The sequence below is a fragment of the Psittacula echo genome, assembly GCF_963264785.1.
Source record: "Psittacula echo genome assembly, chromosome: 10".
NCBI lineage: Eukaryota > Metazoa > Chordata > Aves > Psittaciformes > Psittacidae > Psittacula > Psittacula echo.
Genome location: NC_137741.1, coordinates 2115561 through 2131322, shown reverse-complemented (window position 1 = coordinate 2131322; position 15762 = coordinate 2115561). Strand labels below are relative to the sequence as shown.

The window sequence follows — 15762 nt, the reverse complement described above, 5'->3', positions numbered from 1 at the left end:
TCAGCTCCATCTAAACCTGCCCTGGTGCAGCTTGAGGCCGTTTCCTCTTGTCCCATCCCTTGTTCCTTGGGAGCAGAGCCCAGCCCCTCCTGGCTCCATCCTCCTGTCAGGCAGTTGGAGGGAGCGATCAGGTCACCCCGAGCCTTCTCCAGACTGAACCCCCCAGGTCCCTCAGCTGTTCCCTGTCACACTGTGCTCCAGGCCCTGCACCAGCTCCGTTGCCCTTCTCTGGACCTGCTTCATAATGTCTGTGTCCATCTCTTGTTTATTTGGAGAGCATCAGTCCAAGTGTTAGAAGTAAAGGAGAGATTTTTCTATATTTCCTATAGAAGTGAATGCTTTAATGTCATATCTGCAGTGATATTTAAAAATATCTCTCCAACCAGGATGTCCAAGCAGAGAGAATCACTTCAATACATAAGCTCACAGCACAGGGAAGCTTGAAGCTTTCTGGTTTCTACTTCTTCAACACCTTTGAGAGGATGGGCTTGAAACAAAAAGCAGACTTTAATAAGGAAAATGTTATGCATTGAAGGTAGAGCTTGTACTGATAGAAAATGAGCTGGAATAGGGACGGCAAGAATGCATTTTAGGGGCAAACTGGTGGAAACCCAGCATCTTCTTACCCCAAGTTTGCTCCCCATATGTCATCCAAGTAGTTTATACATGTAAACTGCTGCTTTAGTTATCAGCTCTTCTAAATCCTTTGTGGAAAAACATAGGAATTGGCAAGTTAGAGATCCCTAACAAAGAGAGCAATTAAATGTTGTCATGAAGCTTTGCTTACTCATTTAAAGTGAAATGTATTTCAGTTTTGTTCCATTCTTTTCTCAGTAACTAAACAAAATACCAAGCTTCCCAATTGTTTGTAACAAAGCCCTAATTCAGTGTTCCAGTTACTTCAGACTACGCTCTTATACTGCCAGAGAAGTAGAACTTTGTTCTGTCCAGCTGAAGAACTAGGGGAAAAAAGATCTGTAAACTCCTACACTTCAAAATGTCCCTCTAGGCAGCAGGCTGACATCAGTATGGAGCCAAAATGAGGTACTTGTTTCTTGTCCTGATCGTTCTCTTGCTGGGCATTCCAGGCTTGAATCTATTTTCACGTCTTCTACCTTATGGAATCAAATGTGCAGGTATGGGGTTGTTGCAAAAACCTGAAGAATTGTAACCACTGCCCCAGAACTCATGAAACTGTGTGAATGAGGAGGATGTTGGAGAAGGTTTGAACCAACAGCTATGTATAATGAGGATGTATTTGGGGTGAAAGCAATTTCCTGCAAGTGGAGGTGTGTAGCTGTAATTGCTATGACACACCAGTTTCTCTTCTACCCAGTAGCGTTCCTATGAGCTGTGCTTTGATGTGGGGTGTTTTCAGTGAATTATGGTTACCGAGAGCAGCTTATGCACAATAAAAGTGACCATAAAACAATAGTTGCACTTAACTTCACACCACAATGACTTTTAAGTGTGGTTTTTTGTATTCTGATAAAGCTCTTGAATAGAAGCATCCGTGGTGTGAACCTTGAACTTCAGGGCCTCAACCTGATGGATGGGTTTTGTGTTTGGGGGAGGTAGTTGGACCAGAGGCCCCTCAGAAATTCTTTCTTGTCTGAATTCTCTGGTTTATAACCTAGAAGCTGACTGCTATGTCCTTTCTCCATCCATACGTGCAGAGAGTTGTCTCTTGCCTATGTGGGATATACATCTAGGATGGTCACACAACAGCAGAGGCTGTGAACCCGTTTACTCAAGGACTCTCTGAATTTTACTTCAGCAAACAAATAGAGTTAGTTTGTGCATGAATATTTTTGGATGCCAAATGAATAAGGTTTCCTAATGCACAGAGGCAGGAGGAAAGTTGGTCTGAACTCAGAAAATGTTAATCGTTATGTCCATGGACCGTAATCCTCAGGTTTCCCCCTCTGAAATGATTCCAATGCTCCATCGTGGGCTCATGCATTTTAGATGATGCTCTCTGGGTAAGGTTTTCCTCTGTAGCAAGTCAGAACCTACCTTCAGCTATTTAAAGCTGCAAGATGCTGTTGCAGGAATTAATTCCATGTGTTGCTGCAGTTCTCAGCATGCTTATAGATGGTATAGGCTCGTCTGGCTATCTGATACACATGTCAAAGGGCTGGGCTTTAAACCTGCTTCTGCAGTTGGCTGAAGAATAGGGGAAAATAGACAAAAAGAGGGCAATTTCTTTTTAGTTTATGGAACTTGGGTGCTGTATTTTGGAGGCTTTAGCCCCAAATTGGCTGATGGGCACAGGATGGTTACTCCTCAGTCAAAGAAGACAGGGAATGTGCTCTGAAACTTAAACCCATCTCTTATCAGTGAAGTGACTGTGACCAAACCCATTTCTAATCAGTGGTATGATTAAAACCTGTGCTCTCCCAGTAATGGGAGACCATCAAACCTGCTCGATGGTGGATGAAAAGAGGCAAGGTGCTTTGGTGCTCTCCATTGAGTTGAGATATCTTCAGCTCCTCCCTCTGGAGTACTGGCTCTCACCTCTTTGTTTTATTTCAGATACCTCACTGAAGGTGAGCCCTGGAAAGAAATTAGCCATGAATTAGGTTGCCTTTTTTCCACCCTAAATGAGGAAAATGTAATCCTTTGAGTAAGTGATGGTGGCTTTTTCCACCCTCAAACCATTTATCGCTTCATTAACACCCTTCAGTGAAGAAGAAGGTGTTAATAAGACAGGTACCAGTTGAAGTAAATAGCAGCCACCTGGAGCTTGGCTTTTCAAAGCCTGGATTGCAGTAGGAGAATGCTGAGGGGGGAGAAGAGCAGCTTCTTAACTGCAGTTTTCTTTGGTACTCTGATGCAAGTTCTAAATGAGACTCTTGCCATGAAATCAAGGTGAAAACAAAGCTATAGTTAGGACAGAGCAAATCCAGTTGAGGAGGACTGCCCAAGATCATCTGGACTTCCATGTTTTAAGGAAGTCTTTACAGCTAGCGCTCAAGTTTCATCCCCTTTCCTGAAACTGCAATTTGTCTGGTCCAGCCTTGGAGTTTGGATCCTTAATTCCACCTCAGAAGATCCAGAGGTTTATTGAGTGACATGTGCTCGATAAGTGGTGGTAAAGCTTTGTTTCCTTTGCCTGAGCAGAGCCTAAGGGTACTTAAAACATCATTCCAGCTTTTCTTATTCTTTTTAAAGAACTAAAAAGTCAGACTGCATAATTCAGTACACCAATTAGGAAAAAGGTGTGCAAACAGCTTAATGAAAGCTTCTACCCTAGTGCCTATTTTTGGTGACAGGATGTCAACACCAAGGGTCTAGCATTTGCTAGAGTAACATATCGGGAGTATTTTGGGTCTATAGGGCGTATAAATTAATACAGGATGTATAAAATTCCACTTTGGCAAAGATATTTGGCTTTTTGCTATTCCCTTTAGGAAAGGCATTCCTGAATAGGGCAACATTGGCCTCTTGCTGTTTACACAATGAGTTTCATTGTAATTATGGACAATGTGTAAAGTACAGTCCCCAAATAGTCCATGTTTTATCTGTGTATTGTGAAAATGGGGTTCATTTTTGCACCAGCTTTTCAAGCTCTCTTTTTGAGCTCTGAACCTTGTTTTATGTCTTCCTGTAAGTGGAATCCACCACAAGATAAAGATAGGATTGAAGCATTACCTTGCTTGATGGAGACATGCACTGCTTCACCCCCGACTATAAACTTGTTTTGTTACATCTATATTCCTTGTGGTTGAAAATATCCTTGGAAATACATTGTGTTTCCTTCTTTTGGGTCACCTCTGTGTGTTCTCGTACGTGTGTCCTGCTTTGAACCTCTCTGAACAGCCCCTTCTGCTCTTGGGCTTCAGAGCTTCTTGTTCCACAACCTTTGCAGACTCTGTTTTTGAGACAGTCTCCCGTTGCCATTTGATGGTCTTGTGCTTGTTCTCAGCTTCAATATTCGTGCTTGATACACATAAGCCCAAGAGAAATCAGTTTGTTGTGCATTACTGGGGCTTTTTGCAGTACCTGCATTTCATTTTCACCTGGTTGTCTCTCTTTGCTGGACTGGGTTAACATTTCCTTTCCTCAGCTAGCAACTTACCTGCATTTTCTTAAGGCAAAACATAGCCTTGGGGGTTTTTTTAACCCCTTTCTTTAGAACAGACCTAAACTTGGGGAGATTGATATTCTCCCTGCTTTACTTCTCCAGTGCTATTGCAATCAATTCTATTGTAACCTAGTACATCTTGTGTTAAATGTCAGTAACAAAGGGATATTTAGATCAATGGCTCAATCACTTCTGCAGCTCAGGGATGATTCTGTCAGGCACTGCTTTCTGTATGTTCTTAGGCTGGTAGCTACTGCTAGCATATTGGTGTTACAATAGTTGTTGATCTCTCTGTCAAGATCCGAATTTGTGTGCTCATCCTAGGAGGTGAGGAAGTTGGGAAGCTCTTTGGTCACTGCACTACTGGTTTTAAGGTATTCAAGGGGGCTCCAGCCAAAGCAGGACTCAAGCTGCTCTACAGGCTTCTGGAGTTTGTCAGAATTACAGTTAGATATTTCCACACGCTTGTAATGTGCATAAATTTAATCCTCCAGTTCCATCATCACGTCAGCAAGAGGGTGAGTCTTGTTCCTTCTGCCACCTACACCTCTTCCAGAGGAACTTGGTTACTGCCTCTTCTCTGGCTTGTGTCAGTGAGGGCAATAGCTGCAGTTGGAAGGGCATTGCTGGTATGTAAAGCTGAGAATGTAGCTTGGCTTGGCCTTGCCTGCGTTTGGCCAGCAGGTAGCTCATAAATATTGACAGAAGCAAACTGACTCTCTAAAAGGTGTCTTCCATTAGTAAAGCCTCCTCAATGAAATTAAGTTGCTCAGGAGTGATAAAGCTGTGCTTTTGTGCTCCTTTAAACTGTCCATCTTCAGGCTGCCCGTCCACTCTCCTCTTCTGAACTCAGCATTTGGCCAACATGGAGCTTTTCCAGCTTTCTGGCTCTCCAGTTCTGCTGTACATGTTTCTCCTACTGCATATGGGATTTTTTGGCTGCCCTTTTGACTGGCTGTGAGCTTCTCCCCCATTCCCAGTTCAAGTGCACCTGGCTTTCAAAAGGCACTTTTTCTCAGATTTAGTGGTTCTTCACCAAAATATGCATTTTACCATGGAGGGATTGCAAATGTGAGGAGCCCTGCTGGGAACTGGATTTCATTAGCCTTTGGCAGAACTGTATGTCTGCTGTTAGAGCATTAGTCAATTGCTTTCCTCACCTTTATCCTCACAGTGGTGGTTGAGATCAACTTCTGCAGTGATTTAATGCTGTTCTTTCTGTCCTGCATGCAGATAACCTTCAATGAATAATGACAAAGTTATAATTAGTTGGAAAGATAATGGTGTACTTGAGTAGCTGCACCTTGGACCACAGCGTGTGATACTTCTTGCATTGTGGGGTATCATGAAGACCTGTCAAGCCCCTGGGAGAGATATTTAACAACAGGTTTTCCCTTGTTCTTTATGCATGATAGCAATTGGCTTTAAAGATACCTCAACCTGAACAACCCTCCCCTTCAAACACCTTTGAATGAGAACTTGCTATGTAACAGAATAACTCATTCATGACTATAATGCAGTAAATACAGCTGCTGATAGAATAACAGTTGCAATACAGTTTTCTTGTAGGCACTTGAAGGTGCTTATTCCTATTGTATTTGACATTAAGGATTCACTGCAGATTTGGGCTGTTCTGCTTCTTCCTTCTATATGATCTTAAGGTATGATCTATGAATTATTGCCGCTTTCCTCCCCTTCCCAAGAGCCCTGACCTTTTTGAGCTTTCCAATGTTGGCTGCAGTTTTGCTCTGCTCTTGTGTAAAAAGGGCTGACACTCGTACACTGACAATGATTCTTCCTACACTTTACACTTTGGGAATCAGGCAGCTGTAAATCACCAATCAGGGCAGGTTTTCAGTTTGAAATGGCTATAGTATAATCACTTTAACAAAACCTTGACCTCTTGGCTTGATCTGTTTGTGGTTTGCTATGTATTTGTTCCCTTGGTGCTCCTGTCTTTAGACCAGAACAGGATAATAACAAGGCAGCAGTACTGTGCCTGGAGAAGACCAAGTAAGGAAAATATTGGGCTCTGAAAGCCTCTTATGTAAGCAATGAAATCTGGAGAGTGTCATTTTCTGTTTGGTTTTGAGCAATAATGGAAATCACTGACAATTGCCAAAAAAGCAGGAGCACTTCCCAGGCTCCTGCGGTGTTCCAGGGAGCATTCCCTGTAATATGTAGCCTTTTTTCCCTGTTATTCCTCCCTTCCTCAGAAACATATCTGCTTGGAACTGGCAGGTTTCAGCTCTTTTGCAGCTCCTAGCTAGAGATCTTACTGGGTAATGGCACTCTGGCAGATGTACAGTAGCTGCAAGCATCGCCTCCGCTTACTGATGCTGTTTGATGTCTTGCCTTTGCTGTTCTGAATGACTGAAATACAGAACATTAACCCCAGCCCTTTGTAATGCAGAGTGTTTATTAACTTGTATGTGAAGGCTTTTCTACTGCCTTCATTCCCATCTCTCCATCCAGGATTTTACTGTGGCCTGGGATACCTTTTTTGAAGAGCACTTTTACCTCTTGCTGGGGTGGGGAGTGCCACCAAGTGAGCACCATGGTCTAGTGTGAGGTGTCCCTGCCCATGGCAGGGGGTTGGAACTGGATGAGCTTAAGGTCCTTTCCAACCCCAAACAACTCTGTGATTGTATGAAATCACATTTGTGTGTTTTCTTTGCCATCTTTATGTGTGCTGATGACAGGGTTGCTCAGATGAAGATGGAGTGTTGCATTGAAATATATCATCATCTGAGATGTTTTTCAAGAGGATTTATTTGAAGCTGATGGAAATGTAGGTTTAAAACTTCAACCTGGGGAATATTTACTAAAGGGACCTATTGCTGCTGTGGTCCAGTTTAATCTTTTTAGATTATTTTTAGGCTTTGTGCAGAAGTTACAGTACTTTTAACAGCTTAGTGAATACAGAACAAGATTCAACCCTGAAAGCTTTTGACAGCTTATTTTAGTCAAATTACTGAGACTGCTTGTAATAAGAGGATTTACAGGACTTCCATCACTCTCTCATGCCACATATGTCTATTGTGTAGCCTCAGCAGGAGTGCAGCTCATATTATGTTAAAATATGCAGTTACAGCCTTTTATCCCTGCTGCAAAGACCAGGCAAGGAGGTATTCTTGAGGAAGCGGTTGCTTAGTAGCCAGGACAGCTGGAGAAATAGGATTGAATTAAGGTTTGGGATCACTTGGGCTTTGACTTCAGGGATGCATTTCATGATGCATCTTTGTGATGATGAACCTGTAGAAGGTGGATCCCTTCTTGAGCATCTTCCCTGAACTGCTATCATCTCTTTGGCTCATCTCAGTATTATGGTGGAAGGTAGGAGAAAGAGGCTTTGGTATAGGAAGGAAAAGCACTAGGATTTGGAAAGAAGCTAGTCTGTGTCCTATGCCGCTGCTTCAGCCTGTTGTGTCTAGTAAACCATGTGGAGGTAGATGTCAGCCTCTCTGTTTGATTTGTGCCTCTGTGGGAATACAGTCTTCCTCATTCAGCATCCCTTGAAATGGGGACAGTCCAGCAGAGCAAGATCATAACCCAGGCTCCTGTGTTACCTCAAACAGCAGTGTGAAAACAGTGTGATCCTTGTTAACCTCAAGAAGTCACAACAGTGGTCTTAGAGCAGTTTACTACCACGAGTAATTAGAGGCACTTGTAGTGCAATAGCTTGTCCTCTCTCTCCCTGCAGCACTGGATTATTTGCTGTAATATTTGATCACAGAGCTCACCTCCTCTAGTGCTGGAGTGTGAGGCTGGAGCATCCTTGTCAAATGAGGTTGTAATTGAAACCGTTTCTGAGGCTAATACTTGCTATTTTTGAGTGTTCTTGTAGCTGTTCCTTGCAGCTATGGCACAGTTAGTCTTCAAACAGGACTGTGCTGGCAAGGAACAAGCTGTGTGTGTACTCTAGGGACTCTTGGCCTTGTTTTGTTGCCCAGATTACTCTTTAGAGATCCATCTATGGTGCGGACTTCCCATGTAGTTGTCAATGTGCAAATGTTTCATGAGTGTGGCCACGCAATGGGGAGGGGAGTGCTATTTAATGTGCGCACCAGAAATCTTACCAAGGCTTTAACCTTTCTCTGCTCTAATATCCATTGAACTGTCTGTCAATCCTCTCCCTGGAAATGAGCCATGAATTTGAGGAGAGGGATGACACAATCTGAGGTTTATCAGCTGTGTGGCACTCTAACCCTGCTTGCTGAAGGGAGCACAGCAGTATATGACAGGTTTGGTGCATAATCTGTCTGGCCAGCTGTATTCTAATCCTGTAGTTTCAGGGGGGGCCTGCTGGGGGAAGAGGCTGGGGGAAGAGTCTAGCTTTAAGGCAACACTGTTTTCAATAGATACCTTGGAAAATAGGATTAAAGGGCAATTTAAGATGTCTGTGCTCTTAACGCAGCTCCAAAGCTGGTAAGTATTGAAGGATTCCATGCCATAATAAAGATATTTTGGCCTGATCACAAATGTCAGCTCAGCATCTTGTTTCAGAAGGGAAAAATCATGTGCTCTGTCAAAGTACCTTTGATGCTGTTGGTTTCCCAGCTATCAAACGGCTATTTTGGCCTGTGTGTGTATATAACACTTTAGCTTAGCAGGTTGTAAGGCTTCTGGAGCTGTGGTGGTCCAGCTACTTCAGGAAGTAGGTCACTTGGATATTGGGGAATTCCCTCCCTTGGAAGTCCAAAATAGGTGGAAAGAAAGGTCAAAGGTTCAGAGTCATGAGCTGTGCAGGGCAGAAGGTGACAGATTTACCCTTCCCCCCCACCCTGTAGATGAGTCATGGGAAGCAAGAAATCCCTTCAGGGAAAAGCCATCTGGCCATGAACACTCAACACTTGCCAGTTACAAAGTCCACACAACTGAAAGAGGCTTGAAAACCCATCAGCCTGCTCTAGGGCTTGGAGGTACCTCCGAGCTGGTGTGTGTTGCAAGCACAGCTGCCACAGATGGATCCCCCAGAGTGGCTGGAGAAGCACATCCTGCCATGAAGCCATGCTCCAAATGGGAGTGTGCTGCTCCCAATAGGAGTGAGCTGTTCCAGACTACCTCCATCCACTAGTGCCCAGTGTTGTGCTTTTCCTATGCAAGTTGTGTTACTGTAGATGTTAATGTCTTCTCTAACTCTTTGTTTTCTGCACCTCATTGCTTTGTTCTTTATAAGCTCTTTTGTTTTCTGCCGCTCTGTCACTGCGTTTCTGCTGCCCCTCCCTCTAGCTGGGTTTGTCAAGTCGCCCATGTCAGAAACTAAACTCACGGGGGACGCCTTTGAACTGTACTGTGATGTGGTTGGGAACCCCACTCCAGAGATCCAGTGGTGGTATGCTGAAGTCAACCGGGCTGAGTCTTTCAAACAGCTGTGGGATGGCGCTCGGAAGCGCCGTGTCACCATTAACACTGCCTACGGGGCGAATGGGGTGAGTGTGCTGAGGATAACCCGCCTTACCTTGGAAGACTCTGGGACTTACGAGTGCAGGGCCAGCAACGATCCCAGGAGGAATGACTTGAGGCAAAATCCCTCCATAACGTGGATTCGAGCCCAGGCTACTATAAGCGTCCTTCAGAGTGAGTCCGGCACCCTACGGTAGTGGCACTGTAGTATCTAGAGGCAGTCTAGTGACCCTCACCCTCCTGTCACCCCCATCCAACCCTCTCCTCCCTCGTGCTGTTGTTGTGAACCCAAGACTGCTCCTCCACCTGTAGTGCTGCTGTTGTCTGCCCTCTGTGTCTCTTCTCCTTAGGATCAAAGGACTTGGGAAAAATCTGTGGATTAGTTTCAGAGCTTCTGTGTGAAAACAAGCCCAGTGTTGAATCTGTGTTTCTTCCCTCCCCCCTTTAGTGTTATAGTAGGTTTCTAGTCACTCTAACGCTGGCTTCTCCATGAGTGCCTTCATATTTGATTTGTGTTCTTCCCAGGTCTAGCCATTTCATTTTTCTTCTGTTCTCTTGGAATTTCTCTGAATGCCTTCTCACATGGCTTTGGTTGCATATATGCTGCTGTACAACTCCTTCCCTTTCAGTTACATGTGGCCTTTAATGGTGAGATTTTTCCATGAAGTCGTGGTGTTTCTTCTCCTTTCTGAATTGCAGCATGTTCCTGGTGGCTTCTCTGGTGCAGCAGCACTGAACTGATGCAGCAGCACTGAACTGATGCAGCAGCACTGAACCTGATGCAGCTAGTTTTTACCCAGCCTATGAAAGGAAGGGGGGGGGGATATCTTCCCCCCAATGTTGAACTAATAACATTTAGCTAATGATTTTCATCTGAGAAGGCAACTTTGGGCAGCAGAAAAAGCTTTCAAAAGCAGAGAATATAGTTGACCCAGAATGGCTTTTTTTGTTCTTTATTGTTAGAAGACTCTTCTGCATTCAGCTCTCTTTTAAAGCAGTTCCAGACAAGCTTGGACATTTATATTGTAAAGGTAGTAGGAAGAACCCTGTTTCATTTTGTGTAAGGTGTAAAACTCTTGCCTTCACTAACAAGAGGAAGCAGATGTCTAATGAGGTAGAGTGAATTACATGGGCAACATGAGCATGGGGGTACAGGAGAACTTGCTTTCTCTGTGATTTCTCAATGTCCTAAGGTGGCAAAGAGTGCAGTGTAGGCTTTATCTTGTTCTTGTACTCTGTGCCTAAATAAACCTTTTCTATGAGTACCGCTTTGAGATTTGTCTGGGCACAAAGATGTCAAACTCTGTAATTATGTCTCAGGTTTTGGAATACCTTTAAATATCAACCCAAACCTCTTTCTAAAATGTGGTGCTGCAGTCAGTGCTGCCTGGATCAGAGACCTTCCCTCTGGGAAATAGAAACAACATGGATGTATGTGGAAAAATTGAGAGGAAACCCAATGATGTGGACTGACTTGTGGATTTAAGTGGCATTGGGTCATTCAGCTCAAACCCACTCAGCTTTCAGTCCTGCTGCTTGATTCCTCCTTTGCCCTTTGAGGTCCCAAAGGACTTGGATGTGTACACTACTTGCATGACCTACAACAGCAAGAGCTATGTAATTGTAGGAAATGATACGACCTTTAGACAAAGCTGAAAGATTTGTCTTCTAGGAAGTATTGTCTCCTGGACATCCCCTCTGCCCCTGTAAGACCTTTAGTTCTTCTAGAGCGTGACAAGTCTGGTGTCCTGTGCTCCCCTCTTTGTGACCAGTCAGTGTTAGTAACCTACTGAGGGAGAAAATCCTTTTCATATGAAAAGTCACCGTTTGGGATTGAATTACTGTGGAAATGGTCTCCATATGGAAAGTGGGTTTTTCCTCTCAGGCCATTGATACTAACCTGCTCCAGGGATTGAAGTTTAACCTTTCATTTACTCCCCGGTTAATATCATCTTGTTGCATCTGATGCTAATTCTGAAGTGTGTGTCATGACTTCATTGCCAAGTGCCTTATGCCCAGGGTAATTCTGCTGCTTTGTGTTTTACTCTTGTATTTGAACCAATTACTTTAATGCTTTAACTCTGTAACACTGTGTATGAGAGATCTGACCAGCTTCTGCTTGGGAAACAGACCACTTGGACATCAAATTCCTGCAACACCATGCTGGAAATGGCAATAATGGGAGGGAAAACAAGTTTCCAAGCTGTCCCTGGAAGGTGGAAGCCATCTTATCTGAAGCTGTCCAAAATGTCTCAGCTGTGCTATTGTGTGAACACGATTTGTCATCGAAATGGGAATTTCTAATTAAACATGTTGGAGTTTCCAACTAACGATGGCCAGTTTGCTGCTGACTTCCCATGACACTGAAAGGGAATGTCAGATGTATCAAAAGAGCACTATCCTTTCAATCACAGCTTGTCTCAAATACCAGCATTTGAATGCAGAGAGGTCAAGTGCAACTTGATTTTTAAAAGCCCCAAAACCAAGTATCTCGCTTCTATCTCATTCCTCATTTGAATGAAGAATTTCACTTACTGATGGTAGTTTTGGTTTGGGTTTTTTAACTTGAAAACCTGATCTCACATGAAATGGGCAGTTTGAGTGGTCTGTGAAAGAGACTCTTCAGCATTGTGGTTTTTCAAGTGGATGTTCTTTGGATGTCGCTGTCCCAGTAGTATTCCATTTGCAGTTTGTCTCCTAGAATTAAATGAGACTACAACGGCCCAATTGCTTGTTTATTTAAATCAATCAGAATGTCATAAATTCAGGTAAAAGATGTAAATGAGATTGCAGTTGCCTTGTGTTTTCTTAACCTACAAGTTAAAAAGCTGCAAGTCAGACACACAAAGCCCCAGCCAATTCCAGCACAGAGAGCTTGAGAGCTCTAAGTGTTGTCTGGGCATTGCAGCCTAGCAGAGATGTAGGTAAGAGCTGGAGATCCAGGCAGGGTTTTTTTCCATGTTCTTTTCTGTTTTGTATGGTTTTTGTAGGGTTTTTTTGTATGTGCATAAGGCCTGTAGGGACAGGCCAAGGGGAATGGCTTTAACCTGCCAGAGGGGGGAGGCTGAGATGAGCTCTTAGGCAGAAGCTCTTCCCTGGGAGGGTGCTGAGGTGCTGGCCCAGGGTGCCCAGAGAAGCTGTGGCTGCCCCATCCCTGGCAGTGTTCCAGGCCAGGTTGGACACAGGGGCTTGGAGCAAGCTGCTCCAGTGGAAGGGGTCCCTGCCCGTGGCAGGGGTTGGAGCTGGGTGAACTTTAAGGTCCCTTCCAACCCAAACCAGGCTGGGATTCTGCTTCATCAGTGTTAAGTCCACTGTCAATAGAACATGAAAGCAGATTACCACTGTCAAAACCCTTCTGGATTAAGTCTTTAACTTTCCAGTTTATACAGGGACTAGGTCCAGGTTTTCTTAGTGCCTTTTTCCTGGTGCTGGCATTTGTGCAATGCTCTCTGATGGGAGCATGTGTGCTTCCTGTTTCCAGAATCATTCCAGGCTGATCGCTGCTTCAGGTTGTGTCTCAGCCTAGCACAGCCATCATCAGTATCTGTTCCAACAGCACTTGCTGAATGTGGTGCTGTCCTGCCAGGGACTTCCTCCTAAAAGGAAACCACAGCAGTTATTTTGCAGGCTACAGGCTTGGAGACCCTGCCTTGAGCATCCAAGAAAGAACATGTATTTTGTACCCCATAGGACCCAAGTATGGGGAAAATGAAGCAGAAACACAGTTGAAAATACATGATAATAGCGAGGTGTCAAACCCCCTCCATTGCTCCAGTACTTGACAGTTTTTCTGCGCTGAAATGATAGTCCTAGTTTTAAAGAGATGTGAAAAGAAGCTGTGTAGCTGAAGAAAGGGGGAAAAGATGCACAGAACTGGAATGCCTTTGTCAGGTTATTAGTAGGTGAATATTTTTATTCCCTCCTCCCTGGGCAATAGTCTAGTACTGGACTATTGGCTAGATGAACGTTTTATGTTGAAAAATGCCATAGTGGTATTTTCCACTTCCCCTCATTCTGTTTCGTAACTGGTGTTCCAAGCACTTTGCAGATGAATATCCAAAAGGCTGCATGGCTGTGACTAAATTTATATCCCAAATATGTTACCAGGAGGCATAACTAAAGGTACAGCATTAAAAAGCCCTTTGCTGACTTGCAGAAGTGACAAAGAGGTTCATCCTTGACCGACTTCCTCACCCAACCAGCACCGTGGGAGCATGGTGGGTGAAATGAGCAGCAGGCAACAGCTACCTCTTTGGAATTCATTTCACCCTTGGAAGTAATGAGATGCATCAAAGGAGAGGACACACAGCAGCACTGCCATGGTAGACGCTGCTATAGCAGTGGCCTTTAGCTCAAGCTGAACTATAGCTGCTACTAAATCTAGATATTTTTGGAAGGCTGATAGCAATACTACATTTCCTTTGAGCTCTGTCATCCTGTGATAGCTTTCTGGGATTTACAGAAAACTTGACATGAGACCTTCAATAAAAAGGTCTTTTTTTTTTCCAAGTTTGGGAAGAAACTTGTCTCTGACTATCCTAAAATCTCATCAACCTTATTTGTTAGAGGGTGATAGCTATTCTCACAATCTTAAGAGAATGCAGTTATCAAATGAATGTAAGGACAGTGCCCTCATGCCAATATTATCACTTTTGAAAGGCTTTCCCCTAAAAAAGGTGAGTTTGATGTCCCCAGGTAAGGCTGTAATATGACACAGCCTGGCTTCAGTGCCCGTTGCAGGTGTCACAGTGAGTATTGCCTGTGGTCTGCTTGTGCAATGAGGCTTGCATTTACTTTACGTTCTTCATAAATGTTTAAGGTTACTTTAGACATGAAATGGTTCTAGACTCTGATTTAGACATGGTGCATATTCTTACTTCTTATTTTTAAGGGCTGCTTTCAGCCATTCTTCATCAGACTCGTGCCTTATTCGCACTCAGATTTCAGACATCAGCAAAGTTGGGCCATTTGAAATACCTTGTGTTCACAGGATTTTTTCCTTACATAGACATGAGCCTTTTTGCAGGAGGAAGTGCAGAAATATTATTCAGAAGACTCTTTAACTTCTCTATAGAAAATGGGTTTGTTTTTAAACCACAAAGTAGAGGAACCAAGTTTCCACCAGAAAGAAGTTGCTTCCAAAGGCCTGGCTGGTCTCTTACATTTGGTCACAGGACATGTGTTTTTCCATGTCACGGTCAGTAGTGTTGAAATAAACCATTGATTAATGGTGTTACACAGGAATCTGTAGTGATGTTGAATATTAAACAACCTAAACTAAATAATTCTCTCTTTCCTATATAGGATTGCTGATCCATAAGGTGTTGCCTTCACCAAGTTCTATTGTGACTTTCTTGCTGTCTCCCAAATTAGTGCACTTACCTTCCTTGTGTAGTCTTTTTCCCTTCCCAACTCCCCCTTTTGGATTTTAGACTAGTGTGGCACAGTTCCCAGGGAGGATTTGTGGCTATTTAACATGTCCTTTGTTTCAGAGCCCAGGATCAATGCCAGCGAGGATGTAGTCATTCATCTGTACGGTCCGGCTGTCACATTGCAATGTAACCTCACCACAAGTCCCAGCCCCCTTTCTGCCAGTTATTGGGTGAAGAATGGAGAAGAGATCCCTGGCACTAGAAAACCTTCAAACACCACAGAATACAAGTAAGTCCTTTCAGAATCATCTTCATGGGAGAATGATAAACCTGGTAGACCTATGGCTTTGGAACACACATTGGGATTCTAGGCTTCCTGGTTCAGCTTCGTAGTGGTCAGATGAATGGAGCTGATCTGCACTACAGGTTCCACAGATTATGAATAGTGTTGAAAGAAAGATTCTGGGAAGTTTGTTGACTTCAGTGTATGTCTAACATGAAGATGGATCTGCAGCTGTGCATCTTCATCACAGAGGGGATTCCAGCACACAAATCACTGCTGAATTCAGCTGGTTTAGTCATTTTCTGGCCTTGGAAGATAAACTGTGTTCTCTGAGTTGTTAGTGATGAGTTGTCAGGTCACTACATGAAATGATACCAAATCTTGATTAAACCATTGCAGCTGTATCGCTCATGCTTCTTATTTGTCAGTACTTCACGTTTTCAACTTTAATCTGTTCCACATGCACATGTTCTGGCTTTGTCTCTACCTTCCATCTAAGGGTGTGAAGGAGAACAGAACATGCACAACCTTCTCTTCTGTTTCACTGTAGAATCGTAGTATCACAGCCTGGTTTGTGTTGAAGGGACCTTAAAACTCATCCAGTTCCCACCCCG

At 43.7% G+C, this 15762-nt stretch overlaps 1 protein-coding gene across 4 annotated transcripts in view; it reads left to right on the top strand.

The window, feature by feature from the left end:
* Positions 1-15762, top strand: part of NPTN (neuroplastin) — a 57668-nt gene that overhangs the window by 16126 nt on the left and 25780 nt on the right. For 2 of the 4 annotated variants that reach the window (XM_080626467.1, XM_080626466.1), the window contains exons 2-3: positions 9320-9667; positions 14986-15154. In XM_080626467.1, the coding sequence (XP_080482593.1) occupies positions 9320-9667; positions 14986-15154 (517 nt within the window). The remainder of the gene's footprint in view (positions 1-9319; positions 9668-14985; positions 15155-15762) is intronic. The other 2 variants (XM_080626468.1, XM_080626469.1) reach the window with 1 other exon arrangement.